Source organism: Antedon bifida, chromosome 3, assembly GCF_963402885.1.
Source record: "Antedon bifida chromosome 3, ecAntBifi1.1, whole genome shotgun sequence".
NCBI lineage: Eukaryota > Metazoa > Echinodermata > Crinoidea > Comatulida > Antedonidae > Antedon > Antedon bifida.
In genome coordinates this window covers 35,416,375-35,439,059 of record NC_136228.1, presented here as the reverse complement: position 1 = coordinate 35,439,059, position 22,685 = coordinate 35,416,375, and the positions used below count along the sequence as shown (strand labels likewise).

Genomic DNA, 22,685 nt, shown 5'->3' with positions numbered 1-22,685 from the left:
GAATTTTGTATTGTATTATTTATTTTGTATATTATGAAGGAAAAATATGACTATGAAATGAAATGGTGATCCTTGAATTGCTTATCTCTGAACACTGTGTACCTATTCATTACTTAATCCACATAAGTTGTAATAAGTGTTGTTTGTGTTTGTTGCACATTGCATTGGCCTATGATTAATTGTAATACATGTTCTAAACAAATTCATAGCCAGCAGCCCAAAACTCTCTGTTCACTCTGTAAAATAAATAATGAAGGCATATAAAGTGCATTAATAGCCCTCTGACGTACTCGACAAATAGTACCTGTGTTTCCAGACGGAGGATGAGGGGATAGAGCCCACGAATAGGATAATGTCATTTAAGCAGTTATAACATAATATATGACATCACAACTACCTTATGACGTCATAGTTACGTCATATGGTAAAAAACTATAGACAACAAAATTCTGTTGCATTTAACATATCTAAACGATTTCCTCTTCATAAAATGACTTATTTGACCTAATTTGACCTTTGACCCTTCATATCTCGAAAACTCCCCCTCCCCGTTGCGATCAACATTCATATTCGTATTCTACAGCCAAAATTACCCCCCAAAAAAATAGATGAAGTAAATTCTGCAAAAAGTGACACCAATACCTCAAATACGACTGATCTAGAATAATCGAAAAATTCAAGAGTAACCAAACTGGCCGCATTTTCGGATAAGACAATCAATTAATTGTCTAACCAAAAACGTCATTTTGTCGTGTGGCTCTTCGCACTTGTAGGGTCCAACGGGCATTTTTACCCTACTAATAAAATACTATATCCATTTTGGTTGTACCTGCGACAGTGATATTAAGTAGAATTTAGTTTACGACTTGCGCTACTATACCCATTTTGGTTGTAGGCCTACTTGCGCACAGTGATAATAAATACGATTTATAGTTTATCACTGTGCGCCACTATACCCTTGGTTGTACTTGCGCACAGTGATAATTAAAAGACAAGTAAAAAGGCACACATGATTTAGGATCAACATTGGTTAAACAAGGTGTGTCATAAATTACTGATTTAAGGTCAACTTAGTTTATGTAATAATATCAATTAATTCTATTCTACATAGTTTTATCAGACGATTGTAACATTGGTTAAACAATGTGGTATCACTCATAATGTAAACAGTTTGCATGTCAGCTTAAACTCACACACAATTAGGCCTATCTATGATTTTCTGTTCATTGAATCTGGTTTAATCATATCATGCCAAGTCCCAACTGTAGATGCATTTGCTGGGGTTGTTGGTAGAAGAACTACTTTCGCCGTAGAATGATCAGAACTAGTTTCGGCAGCTTTCTCATCTACTTCATGTGCACTGAAAACATACAAATCAAGGTGTCAAATTTCCTCTCCCGCCTTATTATTTTTGATGAGTAGTTTTAAATCGTTAATAGTAAAGACCTGCGCTATTACAAATTAATCCATGATAACAACAGACGTTCTTAAAATATGACTAAGAAATGTTAAACAATGTTCAACCATTTCTAACAACTTTAACTATAGAATTGTTTTTTTCTTGTAATTGTATTTCTGTATCTCTATTTTAACTTGAACAAACGCCTACAATTTTAAACCATGTAATGTGTGATGAGGGATATAATAAATGAAATTAAACACAAACGGGAGTACTAATACAACAATGGATAAATGCAATCAGTATGAGCCGTGGAACATAAGACTACACTTAGTGTGTAAAACATATTATTAAAATTTAAATAGTGTGAATAAAACAAACGAGAGGCAGATGGATTGCTCAAAGTGCGTGAATGTTACAAACTTATTTTGAGCTTTTTAAAAACATGAACAAAATATACGGTATGCAACCCAACAATTTCAGCCTTTGGTCTGCATGTTTGTATCAACCTGAATGAATAAATAAATAAATAAAATAAAATAAATCAAAACATAATCAATACTCACATGAGCATCGTTTCGATTAAAGGTGCAATATGTTCCCATGAATATTTAGTAAGTTTCCTAAGCTTCGTTGTCCAGGTTGGAGTCAATTTTAGACAGACACGAGAGGCAGCAATACAAGACGCAGCAACAAGCGACGGCATACAACTTGAAAATACATGATCTGTTGTTGGAAAAATTGATTAGGTTAATAAAATGATTTATACATCAGTGAGTATACACTTACGTTTCGTTTCCATTTCGCTGCTGAGGTTTATATAAAATAATTATTGCTTACGTATGTATGTTCGTATTTAGCCTAGTATACCATTTTTGGTGGATAATACGGAAAATCTTGCGATAATAATTTAAGAGTGCCGTCAAATGTTTGTCTTGAAAACTAATCTCTCTTGAATCATTAGGAAAACATGCTATATTTGTATGTAGACTCCAGACACTACAAACATAATGGTTAGTTAAAAACTGTTAAAAAAAATCAGTACTAATTACCCGAGGTTATGCATTAATACCTGAGTATAACACCTGAATATAAGATATGAGGAATTAGTATAAGAGCTCGCACAAACACATTAGTTTTTCGGTGTTTAAAATCATGTTTATTTGTTATTATTAACGAAAGATAACACCAACTCCATTATTCACAACAGAGACGTTATACGTTTGCTCATGTGACATCATTAAGTATTTTATTGATTTTGGAACGGGGTAGCGACTCCTTAGGCCTGTAATATAGATGTTTAATTCCTCAAACAAATACCTTGAAGTGAAATATCTAAGAAATATTTGGTGTACTTCTTCATGTATGTGACGGCATCAGATAGTGATGTCAGAGGTTGCCCAGCATGTAGATCTCTATCACAAACAGCATCAGTAATGTAGTAGTCCATAAAATGAACAGCAGTCGGTATTGAAATTTTCCAAGAAAAAAATTCCAATAGAAGAATTTCCATTTTTAAGTAATCACCCTTTTTGTCGGACTCGTAAGCACAACTGTTAAAATTGCATAGACTCATAACCTTTTCTTCTTTTTCTTCATATTTTGCTGTCAAAAAAAATCATAAGGTTTATCAACAGTGGTTTTTAATTACCTTCTTTTCTCAGCCATCATAAACTATGAAACCTAAATTGCCATTATAACGTTCATCAAATTCTCAAATATATAGAGAGAAGTGCACGCTAAAGACTTCTAGATGGCATATGTTGCATTTTTTTTTCATTTCAGCTGATGGTTGATCAGGGTACTAAATTTGCTGATAATATTTTATATTACATGTTTGTTTCACTGCCGCACTAATTATGTTACTTACTTGCAATAACAAGACAGGAAAGGGCAACAAGATGCAATGTTGCTTCTTTAATATCATACTTGTCCATAAACCTGTCCATGCAATATATTGCCAGATGTAAAGTGTATGCTGATATCTCGTACTTCTCGGAAATTATAGCTAACCAATCAACTAGAAATCTTCGTAGACCAATCTGAGGAGAATTGCAGTTAAATGCAGCCAACTGCTTTTCTTTTGCCTTGAGGGTATGGTGGATGTCACAAGCCAGATCGGGATCAGTCCACTCATCTCGTATCAGTGTCATGCTGTTGAGGCTTTTTGATGGCAGACCTACAATTACATTCAAGTTATAAACATTATAATATATCATCGTTAATTGATGTCAGAATGAAGTTCTACTATAAGATATGGATATATAATGTTAGACGGCTGCAAGACATCGTCATTTATCACCTATGCATCCTTCTTGCACATACATGTTACATTATGTGCGCAGACATTTGATATATCATCCTATATTTATCACCTATGCACACATCCTTCTTGCACATACATGTTTCATTATGTGCGCAGACATTTGATATATCATCCTATATTTATCACCTAAGCACACATTCTTCTTGCACATACATGTTTCATTATGTGCGCAGACATTTGATATAATAATAATCATATATTTATCACCTATGCACACATTCTTCTTGCACATACATGTTACATTATGTGCGCAGACATTTGATATATATATATCATCCAATATTTATCACCTATGCATCCTTCTTGCACATACATGTTACATTATGTGCGCAGGCATTCGATATATATATATCATCCAATATTTATCACCTATGCATCCTTCTTGCACATACAATATGTTACATTATGTGCGCAGACATTTGATTTATTATATCATCCTATATTTATCACCTATGCACACATCCTTCTTGCACATACATGTTACATTATGTGCGCAGACATTTGGTATATATCATCCTAAACCTGAAGCTTAGTGCTGAATTGTGTCTAAATGATCTTTTAAATATATAGACCTAACTTTGACCATGCTTTGATAAAAGAGTAATTTAGCTGGCCATATGTGACGTCAAAACATCCGTTAAGTACAATTTAAACATGATGGTCACCTTTAATTAAGCGACCCAGTACATTATTTAAATGTGTATACGTGATGACGTAATCAAAATGAAATTGGTGGTAAACCATGAGGAAGACAATTAAATTTGCCCATTGAAGAGCCCGTGACGCAAAGAAATGAAAACATTTGAAACGCAGCTAATTGATTAGAAATTGATTTGAGCATTTTTTTAATAAATGTGATAGGTGATTGACACCGTGATTGAATGTACGCACACGTGCGTTTCGTGATTATATGTTAAACCTTGGATGTAGTTTAAGTGTAGCGAATTTAATTCAAACAGTTATGAAAAGTGGTAGGGTAGTCAAACAAATCAGTGGGGTCAGAGATCTGACGTTGCAGCCCCAAGTGTATGGAACAGTTTACCAGCAACAGTTAAATGCTCCACTAGTCTGAACACTTTAAGAGCAACCCGAAGACGTCGCTATTCGCTGTGATGTACTCGCACGTTGGTTATAAGACCAAACACCAATGTGATCACAGCGAGGTAATTTTGGTCTCAAATTGATCAGTACATTCATAGGATGGAATAATGATACGATCTGGTTTGACAGAGTTTCATTGGTGAAATGTTGGCTGCTAAATTTGTGTCAAGATCAATATTATTATTCATTTTGGTATATCTGGAGGAGGAGTTATACTAGCTAGATCGATTCAACTTAATCAATATTATTATTCATTTTGGTATATCTGGAGGAGGAGTTATACTAGCTAGATCGATTCAACTTAATCAATATTATTATTCATTTTGGTATATCTGGAGGAGGAGTTATACTAGCTAGATCGATTCAACTTAATCAATATTATTATTCATTTTGGTATATCTGGAGGAGGAGTTATACTAGCTAGATCGATTCAACTTAATCAATATTATTATTCATTTTGGTATATCTGGAGGAGGAGTTATACTAGCTAGATCGATTCAACTTAATCAATATTATTATTCATTTTGGTATATCTGGAGGAGGAGTTATACTAGCTAGATCGATTCAACTTAATCAATATTATTATTCATTTTGGTATATCTGGAGGAGGAGTACTAGCTAGATCGATTCAACTTAATCAATATTATTATTCATTTTGGTATATCTGGAGGAGGAGTACTAGCTAGATCGATTCAACTTAATCAATATTATTATTCATTTTGGTATATCTGGAGGAGGAGTTATACTAGCTAGATCCATTCAACTTAATCAATATTATTACTCATTTTGGTACCGTATATCTGGAGGAGGAGTACTAGCTAGATCGATTCAACTTAATCAATATTATTATTCATTTTGGTATATCTGGAGGAGGAGTTATACTAGCTAGATCGATTCAACTTAATTGGACCATCGTTAATCTTATAGGAACGCAAATATTTCTCTTCCCTGGGATTTTCTTAGATGGTCGTATATCACTATTGTTTATATATTATTCATTATTATCTATTTTATTTAGTTTTCGTTCACACGCACCCAACTGATTGTTTGGCAATTATTTATTACTTTTATTTGGCTTATACAATTGTGTCATGCCTGTTATTATTATTACAAAAACATACCAGTAACATAAGTCCATATAAGTAATTTGTAAAAAGTTTAAACTAACATACTATAATATTATGATCTTAATCTACGCTATAGTCTACATGGTACTTGTGCAACAACCACGCCAGTATATGAGTGAATGGTCCGTGAGCACAATCGCAGTTACTGCTGCAGCTTGTGTACGTACAAACTTACGGTATGTATAACGTTCAAGCATGAAATACATATTATATCTGACAAAATATACTGAAATATCGATAAAATACTTACATTTAACTATACTAGTAGTCCCCTCCAAGAGACTAATTACATACAACATGTGGTTATAGGTTGTATGCAAATTCATTGGTTGTGACTGATTAAATGATTTAAGGATTATTCCATTTTACAGGAGGAGAGGTCATGACGTGTGATTGAATTAAGACAATTATCCCAAGTTCCCAACCTATAAAATTTGAGGATTTAGACAGAGTAATTAAACAAGTTGAAAATATAGGACTAGTTTGCTGTTTCGGTGAAAATAGTGTGAGACACAATTCCAGCCCATGCATGACATGCAATATTCTAATTTCGTCATTTGCCAATCCCGCATAACGGCTTCGCTTTATTTAACTTTCCATAATTAAATCCTTTAAGATGATTGTTACAAGACGATAATGGGAACTGGCCACTAATTTTAAATAGGCACCCATAACCTTATGTTATATGGTACATCAAAAGAAAATAAAAAGAGAGTAGCCCAGCGCACTCACAGCTTTGTGAATATTGGCTCAGTTCTTTACAAAGAAGGTATCATCATGCAAAAATTAAATTATATTATGAAAGATAGTACAATCCTTTATTTGTGCAATATAATTTTAATCGGACTGGTTTTAGACTATTGGGTTACGAATCCGTCTCACAAGATATCGACATTCTATTTTACCCGAATCTATTTTTTATTTTAACAAAATGTACTTAAATCATAAATTAAGTATTTTATAAATAGCCTATTTTAAATGTTTAACATTTTATAAAGTTTTCAATACTCTTGTTTTTAAGAATATTTTATATTTTAAGTCTGGAAAAAGAGAAAAAAGTTTGGTCACTTAATTGTTCAGTCTTTTGATGTATTTAATGCCTAATTGCCAAAGGAAAGTTAAATTTCCAGATTATGGACAAAGAAAATCTTTGAATGATCAATGTCACGATATCGACATTCGCATTCCACAAGATTTCCTCATCTAGAATCGCTTCAAAATTAATGGAATTATGATTAAAGTAATTTTCAGTATATTATCATCGGGCGGTTTTTTTATTCTAAATAAATAAATGAATTAATATAAGCGTATAGTCTCCAAATAAGGAAGTCATCGAACAGCCCCTACCAAATATGGAATTCGGGTATTATAATATCTAATGAACCCGGAAGTGTAGAATACAGTACACTATAATAGTACACTACGAGTAGAGGAGGGAGGTACAAGAACTTAATTCGCAAAACATCGATTTTTCAATCTAATAATATTCAATCGAGATGTCTGTGTCGTTAAGTAAGTATTACAGTGTGCGCTGCATTTGAAATAAAATGTTAGGCCTAGTAGTCTAGGCCTACTAGGCCTAGGTACGTACTAACTAGGCGTTAGCTAGTGAGGCCTTCTAGCTAGCTAGGCTAGGCCCTACCTACTACGGCGGCGCCCCTATACATACTACTAATACTAGTACAACTAGCTCTTTAGACGATCGGACCCATAATGGATGATCGGGCTCATAATGGATGATCGGGCTTATTTCCAAGCTGGTACCAACGCGTGTGTGGCCCAACATAATTATTCTTGCTTGTAATAAACCATTCATAAAAGGCCTGTTTCTGGTTTCTGCTAGACGGTAGAACATAATAAAATAAAAGCACATCAATCAAGCCCACGACGGGTCATGCTAATCTGCGCCCGTTAGGGTTTAATTATGATATAAAATGTTATCAAGTACATACTAACGTGATATTTAATTATTTTAACGCAGTGGCTAAAAATACGGTACCGTATCCTAACTTCCGTTTGCTAAAGGTACGGTAAAATTGCATTACATCATAATCACCCTATGAACAACATGACTTGTTTTTTTTCTATTAATAAATGTGTTTCACTCTAAAGAGTCTCTGTATGCAGCCCTTCCAAGGACCGAAAGAGCTAAAAGCATGAAACTTGGTGGAGATCCCAAAGGAAAAAACTTTCTGTACTGTAATGGAAATTCAGTTTTTATTAGAGACATTGAGGTAAGTTTTATTGATTAATAGTAGCAAAGAACTCCATGAATTTTGATTAATTTTTTCCTCTCTGATTCCTCATTGCTGAAATATAATTGACCTTTGTGTAATATAAACATGCAGTACACACCAATCAACATGGAGTTGAAATACTAGTCTGTGATTTTTAAATTTACCTTTGAATATAACAATTTCATACGGTTGATGTTTTATGCCACAACTCTACAGATCACACTACATAGACCGATGTAATGCGAACAATGTATTTTAATAACTGTCAATAACTCAATACAACAACATGGAAATAAAAGCAACAACGAACAAACAACGCCAGCCCATGAAGGCGCACTTGCAAAACATGTTGGAGCTATGTTGACTTAATGTGTACTCTCACATTGGTTTAAATTGAGTTATTCTTTATTGTTGTTGAAAATGAAAACATCAATCTCAATTTGACTACTTATACTGTATGTTGTTTTAAACCTATTAGTCAATTTGTATTTTACGTATCCAACACTCATCATTTCATCTTGACAGAATCCAACACTATGTGATATTTACAGTCAGCATTCAAAGGATACAACTGTGGCTGCATATTCTCCTAGTGGCTTCTACATTGCCTCTGCAGGTAGATTATTATACAAATAAGGAATGTTTTATATATATAACCTTTCATCATTCACCAAATGCAATTATTTGTACCATTACACGAATATAAAACATTCATTATTTGTTTTATATAACATCTAAATAGCCCTAACCCTGTCATTTGAATCAAATAAAAGGTAGCCCTAGCCAAGGCCTACATTTGATTCACATTGATTAAAACAGTAACATTTGGTTTTTAATAATATTATATTAAATGTTATATTTATATGGATTTTATGAACACGATCTAAAGCGATTTAAATGCCTCTTTGATCTAAATTAGTACATATATCTCTCCAGAAATGTACTTCCATCGCGAAAAACCAGTCATAACATTCAAATCGCAGGGAAAGTACAAAATATGTGGCGCTGTTGTATTTCAAAAGCTATAGTATAAAACAAAATATTTTCCAAAAGATTTTTTTTTTCGTACACAAAAAAAAGTACTAGTATATGATCGTTTAATAGTGCATACTATTGCACGCCATGTGACCCACATTCGTCCAATCAAATGACAGGAATTATTTATATAATGTACATTATAATGTCAAAATGTTGCCAATTCACATTGTTTTCCCCAAATTTATTAATGTATATAAATTCAATATCCAATGTGGCAATACTCAGCACTGTATTCATTGATTTATATTTTGTATTTACTGTGTACAGATATTTAGTACACTTGATGTTTTAAAATACATAGGTAGGTCTATTTGGGTTAATTGTTAAGCCTGTTTTTCTGTCGACGTTATTCGACGCTATCGTTAACAATATTCGGCGATCTTCTACGTAAACATTGAAATGTTAACGATTTACAGGAAAAGGTACTCGCTATCGTTATCATTTCAACTTGATAGTTTTCAAACGATCGTCGTCGAACTGTTAACGATCAACGACGATAGCTTTCGATTAACGTCGACAGGAAAACAGGCTTTAATAATGTTTCAAATAATGACAATTTTATTTTGCAGATATATCCGGTAAAGTCCGTATCTGGGACACAACACAAAAAGAGCATATTCTTAAAAATGAATACCAACCTATTTCTGGCCAAATCACTGATATCGCATGGTCTGATGATAGCAAACGGCTAGCTATAACAGGTGCTGGGAAACAGTCGTAAGTAAAATGAAGTGAATCCAGGATATTTGGAGGTTGCGAAAGGAGGATTCTAAATCCACTAGTTTATTCACGTCCACAAAAAAGTTGTAATGACCATATAAAATATAGAATCTTAACCATAACTGCTTTAAATTTTAAAAGATACAAATGTTATCTTTAATTGCATTAGATTCGCTGCAGTTTTCCTTGCTGACACTGGTACAACAGTTGGTACAATAAATTGCCATAGTTCGGTTACAAACTCAATAGCCTACCGACCTACTCGTCCATTCAGGATTGTTACAGCATCTGACGATAGAACTGCCGGAATGTTTGAAGGACCACCATTCAAATACAAGAAAGTTCTTGAAGTAAGTGCAGTAAAACACAGTAAAATCAGCACTGTGGTCATGTTACATGAGATTATCTGATAAAAATCCTAGAAAGTAGGAAACCTTTTGCCATTTTTCCCCTGAATGTAAAATTGTTTTATATTATTTATGACATCTCCATTATTTATATAAACATACTAATACTAGTGTTATATAAACATTATTATAACACACCTATTCTTGCCATTTGATTGGAAAATTGGCAACCCATTTTTTTTCCTTGTTTAGTGAGAGTTGATTTAACACTATTTCCATTAAAAAAACAAAATACTAAAACAGTATTCTTTTAAACTTGTTTTATTAGGATCATGCTGGTTTTGTTAATATTGTCAGATACTCATCAGATGGTAAAATCTTTGCAACTGGGTCATCCGATAGAAAGGTATCTTCATTTTTAATTTTGATTCTCAATAACAAAAATTATTTTAACTTTAGTTTTAAAAATTCAAATTACTACTACATAGCTATATAATCGGCACGGGCCCAGTGTACATATCTGGCTCATGTGCACTTTAAAGAACCCAGTGCATATTTCAGAAGAGTAGGGGGTTACCCTGGTTCATCTCAGCCCCTGTTGTGGACATACAAAAGAGCACTGTTTCGATCACAAACAGACTCTTAGGGGAGTAGAAAGTAATGGTATGTGTCGTCCACACCTGTGCTCAATTCAGCCCAGTAGGCTGCAATTCGCAGGTTATTCCCCCATTTACATTTAAATATATATAATTTTCTTTTAGGTGTTTTTATATGAGGGTAAAGATGGTATGTTACTGCACCCACTTGGTGGTGAAGGAACAGAAGTTCATTCTGGTGGAGTCATGTCTGTAAGTAAAGTTGGGTTTAGCCGTAAGTGATCATAGCTTTTGCGCCACTGTATTAATTTAAATCCTGTACTTGTTTCTTTGTTAGCTTGCATGGAGCCCAGACAACACACAACTGCTGACAGTTTCAGCAGACAAAACTGCTAAACTCTGGGATGTTTCTGAAAACAAACTGGTTGCGTAAGTCATTACCTCAAATTCTTTCTAACAATTTAAATCTGACTTTGTGCTCTAAATATTATTAGAAATGTATACAGTTGGTGTTATAGATGATTCAAATTATTAATTTGAACTTGTATATTTCATAGTGAGCATTTCTTTGGCAATGATGTTGGCAACCAACAGCTTGGTTGTCTCTGGCAGGGACAAGACATTCTTTCTGTTTCTCTATCTGGCGACATTTCCTACCTTGATTTTTCAAGTCCGTCCAAAGTCATCCGTACACTCAAGGTATGTTTTGATGCAAAGCAATACCACTTATAGTTATATTTAGTTATATTATAGTTATATTACTTTACTTCATCTGCTTTCTATAGTAGTGTGAAATATCCTGTTTAACCAAGTGTATAAATCTTTCCCAATGTGTTAGAGCAACAAGCCATATTTATTATTACAATACAGGAGTATCATTTTAAAGATGAACTTACTTTACTAGTGTTTGTGTGTGTGTGTATGGTGATAAATGCAAATGCTCTTTTCAACTTCTATTTGCAATCCTTTTGATCTAAGTCAAAGTTTTACGAAATGCACCTTATAAAAGTAGCAAATTTATTGAATTTAGTAAACTCTGTATATTTACTTTATCTCCATCTACTGTTTATATTTTTCAGGGACACCAGAAAACTATTACTGCAATGACTCTGTCAAATGACAAATCAACTCTATTCTCTGCAAGTTTTGACAACCGAATCCATATCCTTTTATTGTCACAGTGCATTGTTAATGCACTGTGCCCCTTTTCTTTGAATTTCCTTGGCTTGAGAAGTGATTTTATTTCTACATCTAAACATTGAAAATAATAAACATCTATTCAACATCGACTTGAGTATATTTAATATAATTATGTGCTACAGTATATAAAAATTCATAATTCAATTCATACTGTCACTTCAGTACAGTTTCATTTAGATTCAGTATAATTTCTTAACATAACCTACGCTCATGGAGTAGAGATTCTGGTGAATGTGAAGAAATTGTAGGTAATGCACACAAAAATCAAATCAACCGCATGATTGCTATTGAAAACAAGATTGTTACAGCCGCAATGGATGATACAGTCAAAAGCTTTGATAGTAATTCAAAGCAGTTTACGTAAGTTCATTGCTTTATTTTGGCTTGAATTACTCTTTAAGCTTGAACAGGGTGGTCTGCAGATTACAACTTTACATTTTTTATGTACAGATTATTTATGATTTAAAATCCGAAACCTAATTATTCACATTTATTAAAAAATATATATTTACATTATATACAATGTTGGAGGGATCTTACAGAGAAAAGCTTATTGTCTTTAGTCGTAAGACTCTTTGAAAAAAAAATATCACAAAGAAAATCATGAAATAAAGTTTTGTACAAGTTGAGTGGAAAAATGATACTAGAGTAATTGTTTAATTGTGTATTCTTTTTAAAGGAATGAATCATTTGGAACAAATGGTGTTCCCAAAGGATTGAGTTGTATTGGAGACTTAACAGTTGTTGCAACTGTTAATGAGGTAAGTCCCTCTGTAACCACCAGCATTTTCATTGTTTTTAATATTAACAACATGAATGGAGAATTTTGCTTAATAATATCATCATGCATATACAGTAATACACTTTTATCTTTAGGTAACATTATTAAGAAATGGAAAAAAAGTTTTTAGTCAACCAGAAAAATGTGAATCATATTCTGCATCAATTCACCCAGGAAAGACAGAAGTTGCTGTAGGAAGGCAGGTCAGTAATGGGTACATTTAATTCTACTGCTTCAAACAGCAATTTATGTCTATTTATAATGCTATAGTTGCTTCTAAAGTAATAATAACTAATGGTTTCTTGTAATAGTGTACTACTTATTCTATTACTGTAATTTCACTCAATAATGGTTATACTACACACTATATAATCTACATAAAGATGTATAACTAAAGTTTTAATTTTTTGATAGGATAACAAAGTATTCATCTACAAAATAGAAGGAGATACCCTTGTGAAGAGCAGCGAGCTGGATGCCAAGGGTAGCGTGAATGATGTTTGTTATTCACCTGATGGAGCTTACCTTGCAGCTGTCAATTCTAACAAAACAGTCAATGTACATAAGGTGGATGAATCTTATATGGTAAGAATCCTTCAAGAAAATATTATATACCAATCAATTGTTAACTTTTTATAATTATATTTTTTATATGTTTTTACCCTTTAAAATGTGTGTGTAGTTATTACCAAATAGATGGACACACCATACTGCAAGTGTAATGAGGGTTGATTGGTCACCAGACAGTCGTTACCTGGCCAGTGTCGGACTGGACACTAATATTATTGTATGGAGTATTGAAAACCCAAGCAACCCAATTTTGAGACAAAGTAGGTTGTTTCATCAGATTTCAAATAATTATTTATATATTTTGAATGCAAATACAAGTAAGGATTTACCTCAACATGACTTATAATTGTAGGTTGTCATAGTAGCTGTCAAATTCCAATTGTTTAACCTTTAAACTCTGACCTTGTTATTATTATATAGCAAACAAAACTTTGTTAATATGTTAATTGGTTATGAGGCTTATGTTTCCCATGCCATTTAATCAATTTATTATTCAACCTTATACTATATATTTTTTTTAGTTTACTATAGTAAATAAATTTATTTAGCATACATAAATATTAAATTTGTTATATTTTAAATTGACGTGATTGTCTGTTTTTATATTTTTCATTTTAGGAGCACATGGTACTGGTGCCATTAATAGCATAGTATGGCTAAGTGAAAACACAATTGCAACAGCTGGTGCTGATAGCTGTCTTAAGGAATGGACCATAGAGCATGCATAGGCAACAATGTGATCAAGAAACACACCTCAACTTTTCTAGTGCTTATTTTTATAATGATATGTATTTCTTTACAGTGAAATCATTTTGAAACTAATAATAACAAAAACTAAAACATTTATGTACATCCTGTTAATTATTTCTAGTTTTTATAAATATTATTAACAATAGTTATTGATTTCATAAATATCATAGTTATGACCTATTTTTATATAAAGGCAAGCAGCTGTAATAATTTGATGCAGTGTTATGAATAGGGTACTACATTAAAGAGCCTATAGTGTAGCTTCTAGGTTTTGTAAAATTATATATAATTTACGTTTGTGCTAAAATGCTTCTTTATTATAAATAGTATTACTTACATTTAATTTTGTTTTCTTTAAGAGATGGTTGCAATTTCAACTCTGATAATGTTGGTATTACATTTCTTGGATACACGTTAAATCGTCATTTGTATGTTTAGTTTATGTAACACATTATAGAAGCATAGAGAGTTAAATCCAATACCACATTTGCGTTTCTTTTTAAAATAAAATTCAATTTCAGAATAAATTCTTAAACATACTAGTATTAGAGAGAATGAACAGACCTATGTTTTTGTGTTAATGATTCTGTGTACCGCAATTATATGGATGGAGGCCTTCACTACCTTACCACCAGTTAGTGTGCATGTTCGAATTAGACTGCCAGAATGTGTACCACAGAACTGTTTCCGAAGTAGAATGACGTCATAGTAGAATTGATCCAGATACATGAATGTAATAGACCAACACAAACTATATGATCAATAAACTGCTTTTATGCAAAATAACCAGTAAAGAGTAGATCTAATAAATAATAAACTACTGTACAATAAAGAGAGTATTAAACTAACATTTTACAGAAAAATATAACATTCTTAAATCATTTTTTTAATCAATTAACCAATCAAATAATTTTTTTTTATATCTTTTCCTTCATAATTGCAATATAAATCCAGATAAAATAAGACTAGGCCTATAAAGATAAATAGTGGGTGTTTTCTTAACTTGAGTTGCTTCTTCTCAAACCCGCCCCAATCGAGAACCTCATCCTTTTATACTACTACCACTGCGGGGCTTTCATGGTTTTTATTGAATAATCGTAATCTTTTTATCTGGCAAATATTTTTTTTTATCTGCCTACTATAATAATAATAATAATAATATAATAATAATAATAATATTTTTGGTACAAGCCTTTGGTAATCTCCCGGCCTCGCTACCTTTCTAATAGACTTGCCCCAAGTCTGTAGTTATTTGTCGAGGCCAAAATATTTATCTTTTTACTAATATTAAGTCAAAACTCTGTCTGGAACCCAGACTACCTTTCTAAGTTCATACGCTCTTCATTCAATATCATTAATAAGAACTGGTTTGTGCAGGAATGAATGCGGGTCGAGTGCTGTCAATAATATGAAGAATATTGCGTGCTGCGATGCTCTCTGCGTTAACGTGGTTTATTTCAACTGGTTTGTGCAGGAATGAATGCGGGTCGAGTGCTGTCAATAATATGAAGAATATTGCGTGCTGCCATGCTCTCTGCGTTAACGTGGTTTATTTCAACTGGTTTGTGCAGGAATGAATGCGGGTCGAGTGCTGTCAATAATATGAAGAATATTGCGTGCTGCCATGCTCTCTGCGTTAACGTGGTTTATTTCAACTAGTTTTGTTCTTTCACGTTTAAACTTTGTTCTCCTGTTCTGAAACCATACCTTTACCTGAAACATTTTTAAAGTAAATATAATAGAATCAGGCAAACTATTGTAATTATTAGTCATAGTCTCTTACATTCGGAGTATCGAACATTACTTTTTTCACAAATGTCTTAAAACTCAGGATTTGACCATGTTACATTTACATTAAAGGCCACAAACCAATCTGTTTCTATTTTCAATGTATAATAAGGATATTCTAAAACATGTGAAAAGCCAACTTCCAACAACTTACTTGAGTTTCTGACAAGTTTAATTTAGCAGCTAACATACATCTATCCTTCCCAACCACATATTGAGTTTTAATAAACTCTTCTTCTAGACGTTGAAGCTGATGTGCTGAAAATGACGTTCGTTCTCGTTTAGGACGATCTAAATCCAACCCTTTAGGAAAAATCATCTCTTTTTTCTTGCCATTGTGATCTAAACATTTTAAAAATAATAATAATCTATAATAACACCATTTGAAATATTAAAACAATGTATATATAACAGCATAATAAAAATACATATCTAGATATGATTGATATCTAGAAAGAAATATTATAGAGCCCACGACTTATATAAACATGCCGTATTCAACTCTTATACAGAAGTTGATGCAGTTGTTATTATAGAGCCCACGACTTATATAAACAGCCGTATTTAACTCTTATACAGAAGTTGATGCAGTTGTTATTATAGAGCCCACGACTTATATAAACATGCCGTATTTAACTCTTATACAGAAGTTGATGCAGTTGTTATTATAGAGCCCACGTTGATGCAGTTGTTATTATAGAGCCCACGACTTATATAAACATGCCGTATTTAACTCTTATACAGAAGTTGATGCAGTTGTTATTATAGAGCCCACGACTTATATAAACATGCCGTATTTAACTCTTATACAGAAGTTGATGCAGTTGTTATTATAGAGCCCACGACTTATATAAACATGCCGTATTTAACTTTTATACAGAAGTTGATGCAGTTGTTATTATAGAGCCCACGACTTATATAAACATGCCGTATTTAACTCTTATACAGAAGTTGATGTAGTTGTTATTATAGAGCCCACGACTTATATAAACATGCCGTATTTAACTCTTATACAGAAGTTGATGCAGTTGTTATTATAGAGCCCACGACTTATATAAACATGCCGTATTTAACTCTTACAGAAGTTGATGCAGTTGTTATTATAGAGCCCACGACTTATATAAACATGCCGTATTTAACTCTTATACAGAAGTTGATGCAGTTGTTATTATCAGAAAAGATGCATACATCGACAATTTTCATATTGCTGTTGATTGAAATTATAATCATTTTTATTTTTCATGTTTGTGATACACCGATTAAACTTTAAAAAGAAAAAGAAGCCATAGATAACAAAAGCCATTACAAAATTAACACAAAAAAAAACATAAATGATATGGGAACTGCAGACATGTTAACATCCTCGAAAACTGACTTTCCTTCTTGATTTCTTGTACGTGATATCGATCAGATTAATTGTTAAAATGTTTGTATATCACTTGCTGTTCTGTGATTGGTTAATCATTTTTAAATGTTTGTATCCATGATATCCCTTGCTGTTCTGTGATTGGTTAATAATGTTTAAATGTTTGTATCCATGATATCACTTGCTGTTCTGTGATTGGTTAATAATTTTTAATTCAGGGTAATAGTAAACATTTCATTTTTTCAACCTAAAACAATGTAAAAGGATATTTGTTAAATAAAATGTAAATACAGAAAAACCAACACTATCCAAAGTATTATTGTATAGAGACATTCAGCAAAAATCCTTTTTTACTATACGGTAGGTAATTGGTTATCGACACTTTGCGGATAACCATTGTGATTGTCGTGTTACCTTTTTATAATAAATTATAGTTTAAAGTCAAATACAGTAATCAAATCTTAAAATTGTGCTTAATGCTTATAGACATGCAAGAGAAAATTATTATTAGAAATTTTGTTTTACCATTGTATACAGCATTTTCAGTAAAATTGCTATGTGAAATTTAAATAAACACATTAAGAAGAATAACATGTTGTCAATCAGTTAAAAAAACAATAGATTTATCTATTGACATTTGCAACAAAAAGAAACACTTTAACACTGCAAAATGGCTAACATACAACAACAATAACAAATTGCTATTGGAGTTCTATCTTTTATCTCTGACAATGTAGTGCCTTAATTGTAATTTCCTTTACTCTTTACCACCTTAACATTTTGTCATTGACTTCTAACAAACATTGCTGTCTGTTAACGTGATAGACATCGAAACATAACTATAAGCTCGGTTCAACGTGAATTGTTACACAATTTTCGTACTACTCGAGTTAATCACCTTATCGGTGTGACTTGTAACAATTTCTATAGAAATCGTGATTTCTTAATCCGGTGCTTCCCAATTCATGACAGGTTATCACATAAGGATTGTAGCAACAAATTATGTGGCAAACGACGCCATTGACGACACAGGAGAAGAAACAAACATTGGCCAGCCAAAATAAACTACGAGTTACGATACGTGGATTTACATAATACATACAAAAAAATAGAGCACTGAGGAGAGACAAGCTAACTTGACAAGCAAAAATAAAATAAAAATACAAAAGTACAATATGGCAATCTAATTTAAAAAATTAGATGTATGAATACATAAATTATTGTTGATAATGTTCATATGAGCTGCTTATGAAAATAAAAGTAAAACTATAAAGCAGAATATACTAACATTTATGAAGTTATTGCACATTTTGTTTAAATAGGTTATTTTCTTTATCCATTTATTTATATATTTATTTTTTTATTTATTTTATGTTGTGTTTATTCTATATGATTATTATATTAGCATTATTATGATATAATTGTCAAGTAAAATTGAATTAATGGAAGGCTAGTATAACAAACGACAAACAAATAAATATTAAACTATAATTATAGTTCCGCCTCAATGGTAGTCCTATACACCCAGAGCATGTGAACACAAATGTTGTATATTGTATTTAGGATTGTATCTTAAATTTCTATATTATAAAAAGTAAGCTGTTATTATTTATGTTTGCAAAAAAATAAATTCAGTAAAACATTATTTGAGCAAAGAAAGAAAATATCGGTTTCCTGACATTGTTACTGTTATAAGCCTACAAGCGTTATGTAAATTTGTGGTTTTCCCATTTACTCCAAACCGTGTGTACAGTCGACGAAGAACCGTTAAACCTAACATTGGGTTAATTGAGTCAGAAATAAGAAGTAAACAATAGTTGAGTCTACGAATTAAAGTGTAACTTTCCAATGTAAGCAGTCTTTATTGAAATACTATAGCAAGTGAGACTCTTAATAATAAAATATTAGGGGAATTAGACTCTTTCTAATACGCCTCGGTAAATCGTCGGAGACAGGAGCTGGATACTGGCTCCGAAGAAAACTGATTCCAGTCCACTTTGGTGCGTGTACCCAATTAACAGATTAATTAAGTCGTGGATGCGTAATCAATTTATAGAGTGGGTATAGTTTCTTATTCTCTGTAATTATTTTCTTTACTAATCAAAGTTTAATCGGCAATTAAGCAGCGTTGTCAATAACCACGAACGCAACTTTGACTGCTGCGTTATAAAACGAACAATTACGCGCGCCACAACCTTTACAAACGAATATTGGTAACCTATGAAATGACAAAATAACAGTGGAAGCATACTTTAAAAAGTTTCGTAAATGCATGTATTGTATACTCTATTTTTAATGAAAACATTTTTAAAAACAACAATATGTAAATAAAGTTGCCATGAATTGACATTAAACCAATTTCGTCCTCTTACATTTTTAGGTGTAATAAACAAAACTAGAATGGAAATACAATGAAAATAGAATAAATAGAATATATAGAATTACAAAGTAATGCCTCACCTGTAAATTCAAGTACCCTACAATAAGACATAATTAAAAAGTAATGCCTTACCTGTAAATTCAAGTACTCTACAATAAGACATCATTTTCGACGACGACGACGAAGACGACGACGGTGATTTTGTTTCATTTCCTCTTAATTCATCTTCAGATATTCTTGTGTTTAGATCGGCTTGGTACCGTAACACGAGAGGCATCTGTACGTTTTGTTTTTGTGCACAGGAAATTCTTACAGAATCTTCAAAATTATTTTTCATTGGAATATTTTTTCTTGGCCACATTTCGTCCTCAAACCATCTTACAAATGGTCTTCCAACTATTCTACCTTCCATAAAGACAAAGAAGAACACAGACCAATATCCTTTAAACTTACTCAATGTCAGTCCAAGTAGTTTCAAAATAAGCAAAATATCGACAGCTGACGTAAAAATAGAAATAACTTAATGACTGAAGTTATCACAACTCGACTACATCGAAGTAAAAATGCAAACTAGTTTTATAAACTCTTACACTTGAAAGTTAAAAACTTTATTATTACGCATCGCGCATGGGCAGTTAAGCATAACCGGTGACGGGACAGTGCGACTAGCGTCTGTCAATTCGCATGGTGTCTAAGCCAATCCCATTATATTCTATTAATTAGGCGTTCATGGCAGGATCAGCTCAATTGGTTAATTGCCACGTACGTCGATTTTCAGCTTATTATTGTAATGAATTAATGTTTAGTCTCTTTGGGTGAGAGGTCGCCTTGTATTTAAATTGGCCAGGAATTGTTCACCAACACCTCCCGTCGGCATGATTTCTGCGGGGAACGTATAGAGAAACGTGACGTCACAGTTACTCGTAGGCTCAGGTTTTTTTATTGGACAATAGTATATTCCCATCAATTAGATTGAATGATTGATTGATTGACAGTTTCAAAACACGAGGTGTCTGTAACCAGGGAAAAGAAAATTGCAATTTTACTCTTCTCTGGTGTGACCATTGAGTCATTACCAATACTTATATATTATAAACTTAATAGTTGTAATATTTTATTTTGTAAGTCGGTCACATTTTCTTTTCATAAAATAACGCAAAATAATGGGAAATTTGTTAAACACAAAATAATAACACGAAACGCATAGCACTCATCGCAAAACATAATATGTCAAGCACGTTAAGAAAATGGCAGCAAAGGCCCTGTGAACACAATTATTTATTAGTACAGTGGTGACGTATGTTGGCGCGGTTCTTATATGTTTTTTTTATTATTATTGAAAGATGTTGTTTTGATTTATTGTAAATTCACAAGGTTCAACAGGAAATTTCATTTTGCTCCCCAAGCTATAATATAACAATTTTAAACAATTGGGCTAATTCATTAGTTCGTTACCCTTTGTTCGACAGACCACTAGCAGACAATATTTCGATGGATGATTAGGAGCTATAGAGGGAGGAAGGACAAGGGGGACGTCTCCTACTGGGTTTGTGCATAGCATATTTGGTTCAAGCTAGAAACAATGTTATCCGATAAACCCTCTCAGCGGGCTATTACAGTAATCCCCGAACTTGATTGAATACGATATTATTAAACTCCATTATGCACTAACAACAAGAAATAAATTACAATAAATGCATTTTTAGGGGAAAAAAGACTACTACAAAATTGTCATTGTACAAATATTACAAACAATTTAATCAGGTATCCATGGGTTACAGATGGACGGACGAAAAATTGTTGGGCAAATAATTGATGCAATTGCCATTGTGATGTACCGTAATAGATAAAGTTTATCAATTGATTATTTTATTATTAGTATTTTATACTTATATTTATTGATTGAACTTCTTCTTTCAATGTCTCGACATTAAATAATTAAACAGAAACAGAGTCCCTTGTGATGAACAGCAACAGAGTCCCTCATGATGAACAGAAACATGGTCCCCCATAATGAATATCGATTGTCTATCAAATTATTAAACAGAAACAGAGTCCCTCATGATGAACAGAAACAGGGTCCCTCATGATAAATATCGATTGTCTATCAAATCATTCAACAGAAACAGAGTCCCCCATGATGAACAGAAACAGGGTCCCTCATGATCAACAGAAACAGGGTCCCTCATGATGAATATCGATTGTCCATCAAATCATTAAACAGAAACAGGGTCCCTCATGATGGGACAGAAACAGGGTCCCTCATGATGAACAGAAACAGGGTCCCTCATGATGAATATCGATTGTCCATCAAATCATTAAACAGAAACAGGGTCCCTCATGATGAATATCGATTGTCCATCAAATCATTAAACAGAAACAGGGTCCCTCATGATGAACAGAAACAGGGTTCCTCATGATAAACAGAAAAAGGGTCCCTCATGATGAATATCGATTGTCCATCAAATCATTAAACAGAAACAGAGTCCCTCATGATGAATATCGATTGTCCATCAAATCATTAAACAGAAACAGGGTCCCTCATGATGAATATCGATTGTCCATCAAATCATTAAACAGAAACAGGGTCCCTCATGATGAACAGAAACAGGGTCCATCATGATGAATATCGATTGTCCATCATGTCGATCATGATTACTGCACAGCGAGTGTTATAAACACCAAATACTCCTGTGAAAGGTTGTTGTCTCAGTATGAAATACTTGTAGAGATGTGCTATTTTTGTTTTGTGTATTTAAAAAACGATGCATGTTAAGACACATTCGTCCCCTGTGGTATGCCATTGTGTTCTTTACAATTAACATCTTCACTCAAATTCCCCCAGTGGCGCTTAAGAGAGAAATAGTTACAATTATAATTCAATTACATTTAATTGAAATAAATAAATAAATATTATAATAACAATGATAATGGTGGTCAATAATACAATAATAATTAA

At 32.6% G+C, this 22,685-nt stretch overlaps 2 protein-coding genes across 2 annotated transcripts; one reads left to right on the top strand and one right to left on the bottom strand.

The window, feature by feature from the left end:
* Positions 1 to 1,014: 1,014 nt before the first annotated feature.
* Positions 1,015 to 6,392, bottom strand: LOC144838499 (cyclin-J-like). The gene is made up of 5 exons (XM_078693900.1): positions 6,204 to 6,392; positions 3,270 to 3,578; positions 2,720 to 3,004; positions 1,966 to 2,125; positions 1,015 to 1,360 (listed from the first exon to the last, which is right to left on the bottom strand). Exons 1-5 carry the CDS (start codon positions 6,277 to 6,279, stop codon positions 1,210 to 1,212), a joined length of 981 nt encoding a protein of 326 aa, XP_078550026.1. The 5' UTR covers positions 6,280 to 6,392; the 3' UTR covers positions 1,015 to 1,209.
* A 962-nt stretch (positions 6,393 to 7,354) lies between these two features.
* On the top strand, positions 7,355 to 14,747 carry LOC144838498 (actin-interacting protein 1-like). Its single transcript, XM_078693899.1, has 16 exons — positions 7,355 to 7,465; positions 8,066 to 8,187; positions 8,716 to 8,806; positions 9,798 to 9,945; positions 10,118 to 10,298; positions 10,624 to 10,701; positions 11,057 to 11,143; positions 11,229 to 11,320; positions 11,449 to 11,590; positions 11,971 to 12,052; positions 12,298 to 12,451; positions 12,771 to 12,852; positions 12,968 to 13,075; positions 13,287 to 13,457; positions 13,555 to 13,702; positions 14,061 to 14,747. The coding sequence occupies exons 1-16, from the start codon at positions 7,450 to 7,452 to the stop codon at positions 14,168 to 14,170; spliced, it is 1,812 nt and encodes a 603-aa protein (XP_078550025.1). The 5' UTR covers positions 7,355 to 7,449; the 3' UTR covers positions 14,171 to 14,747.
* The last annotated feature ends 7,938 nt before the right edge of the window (positions 14,748 to 22,685 follow it).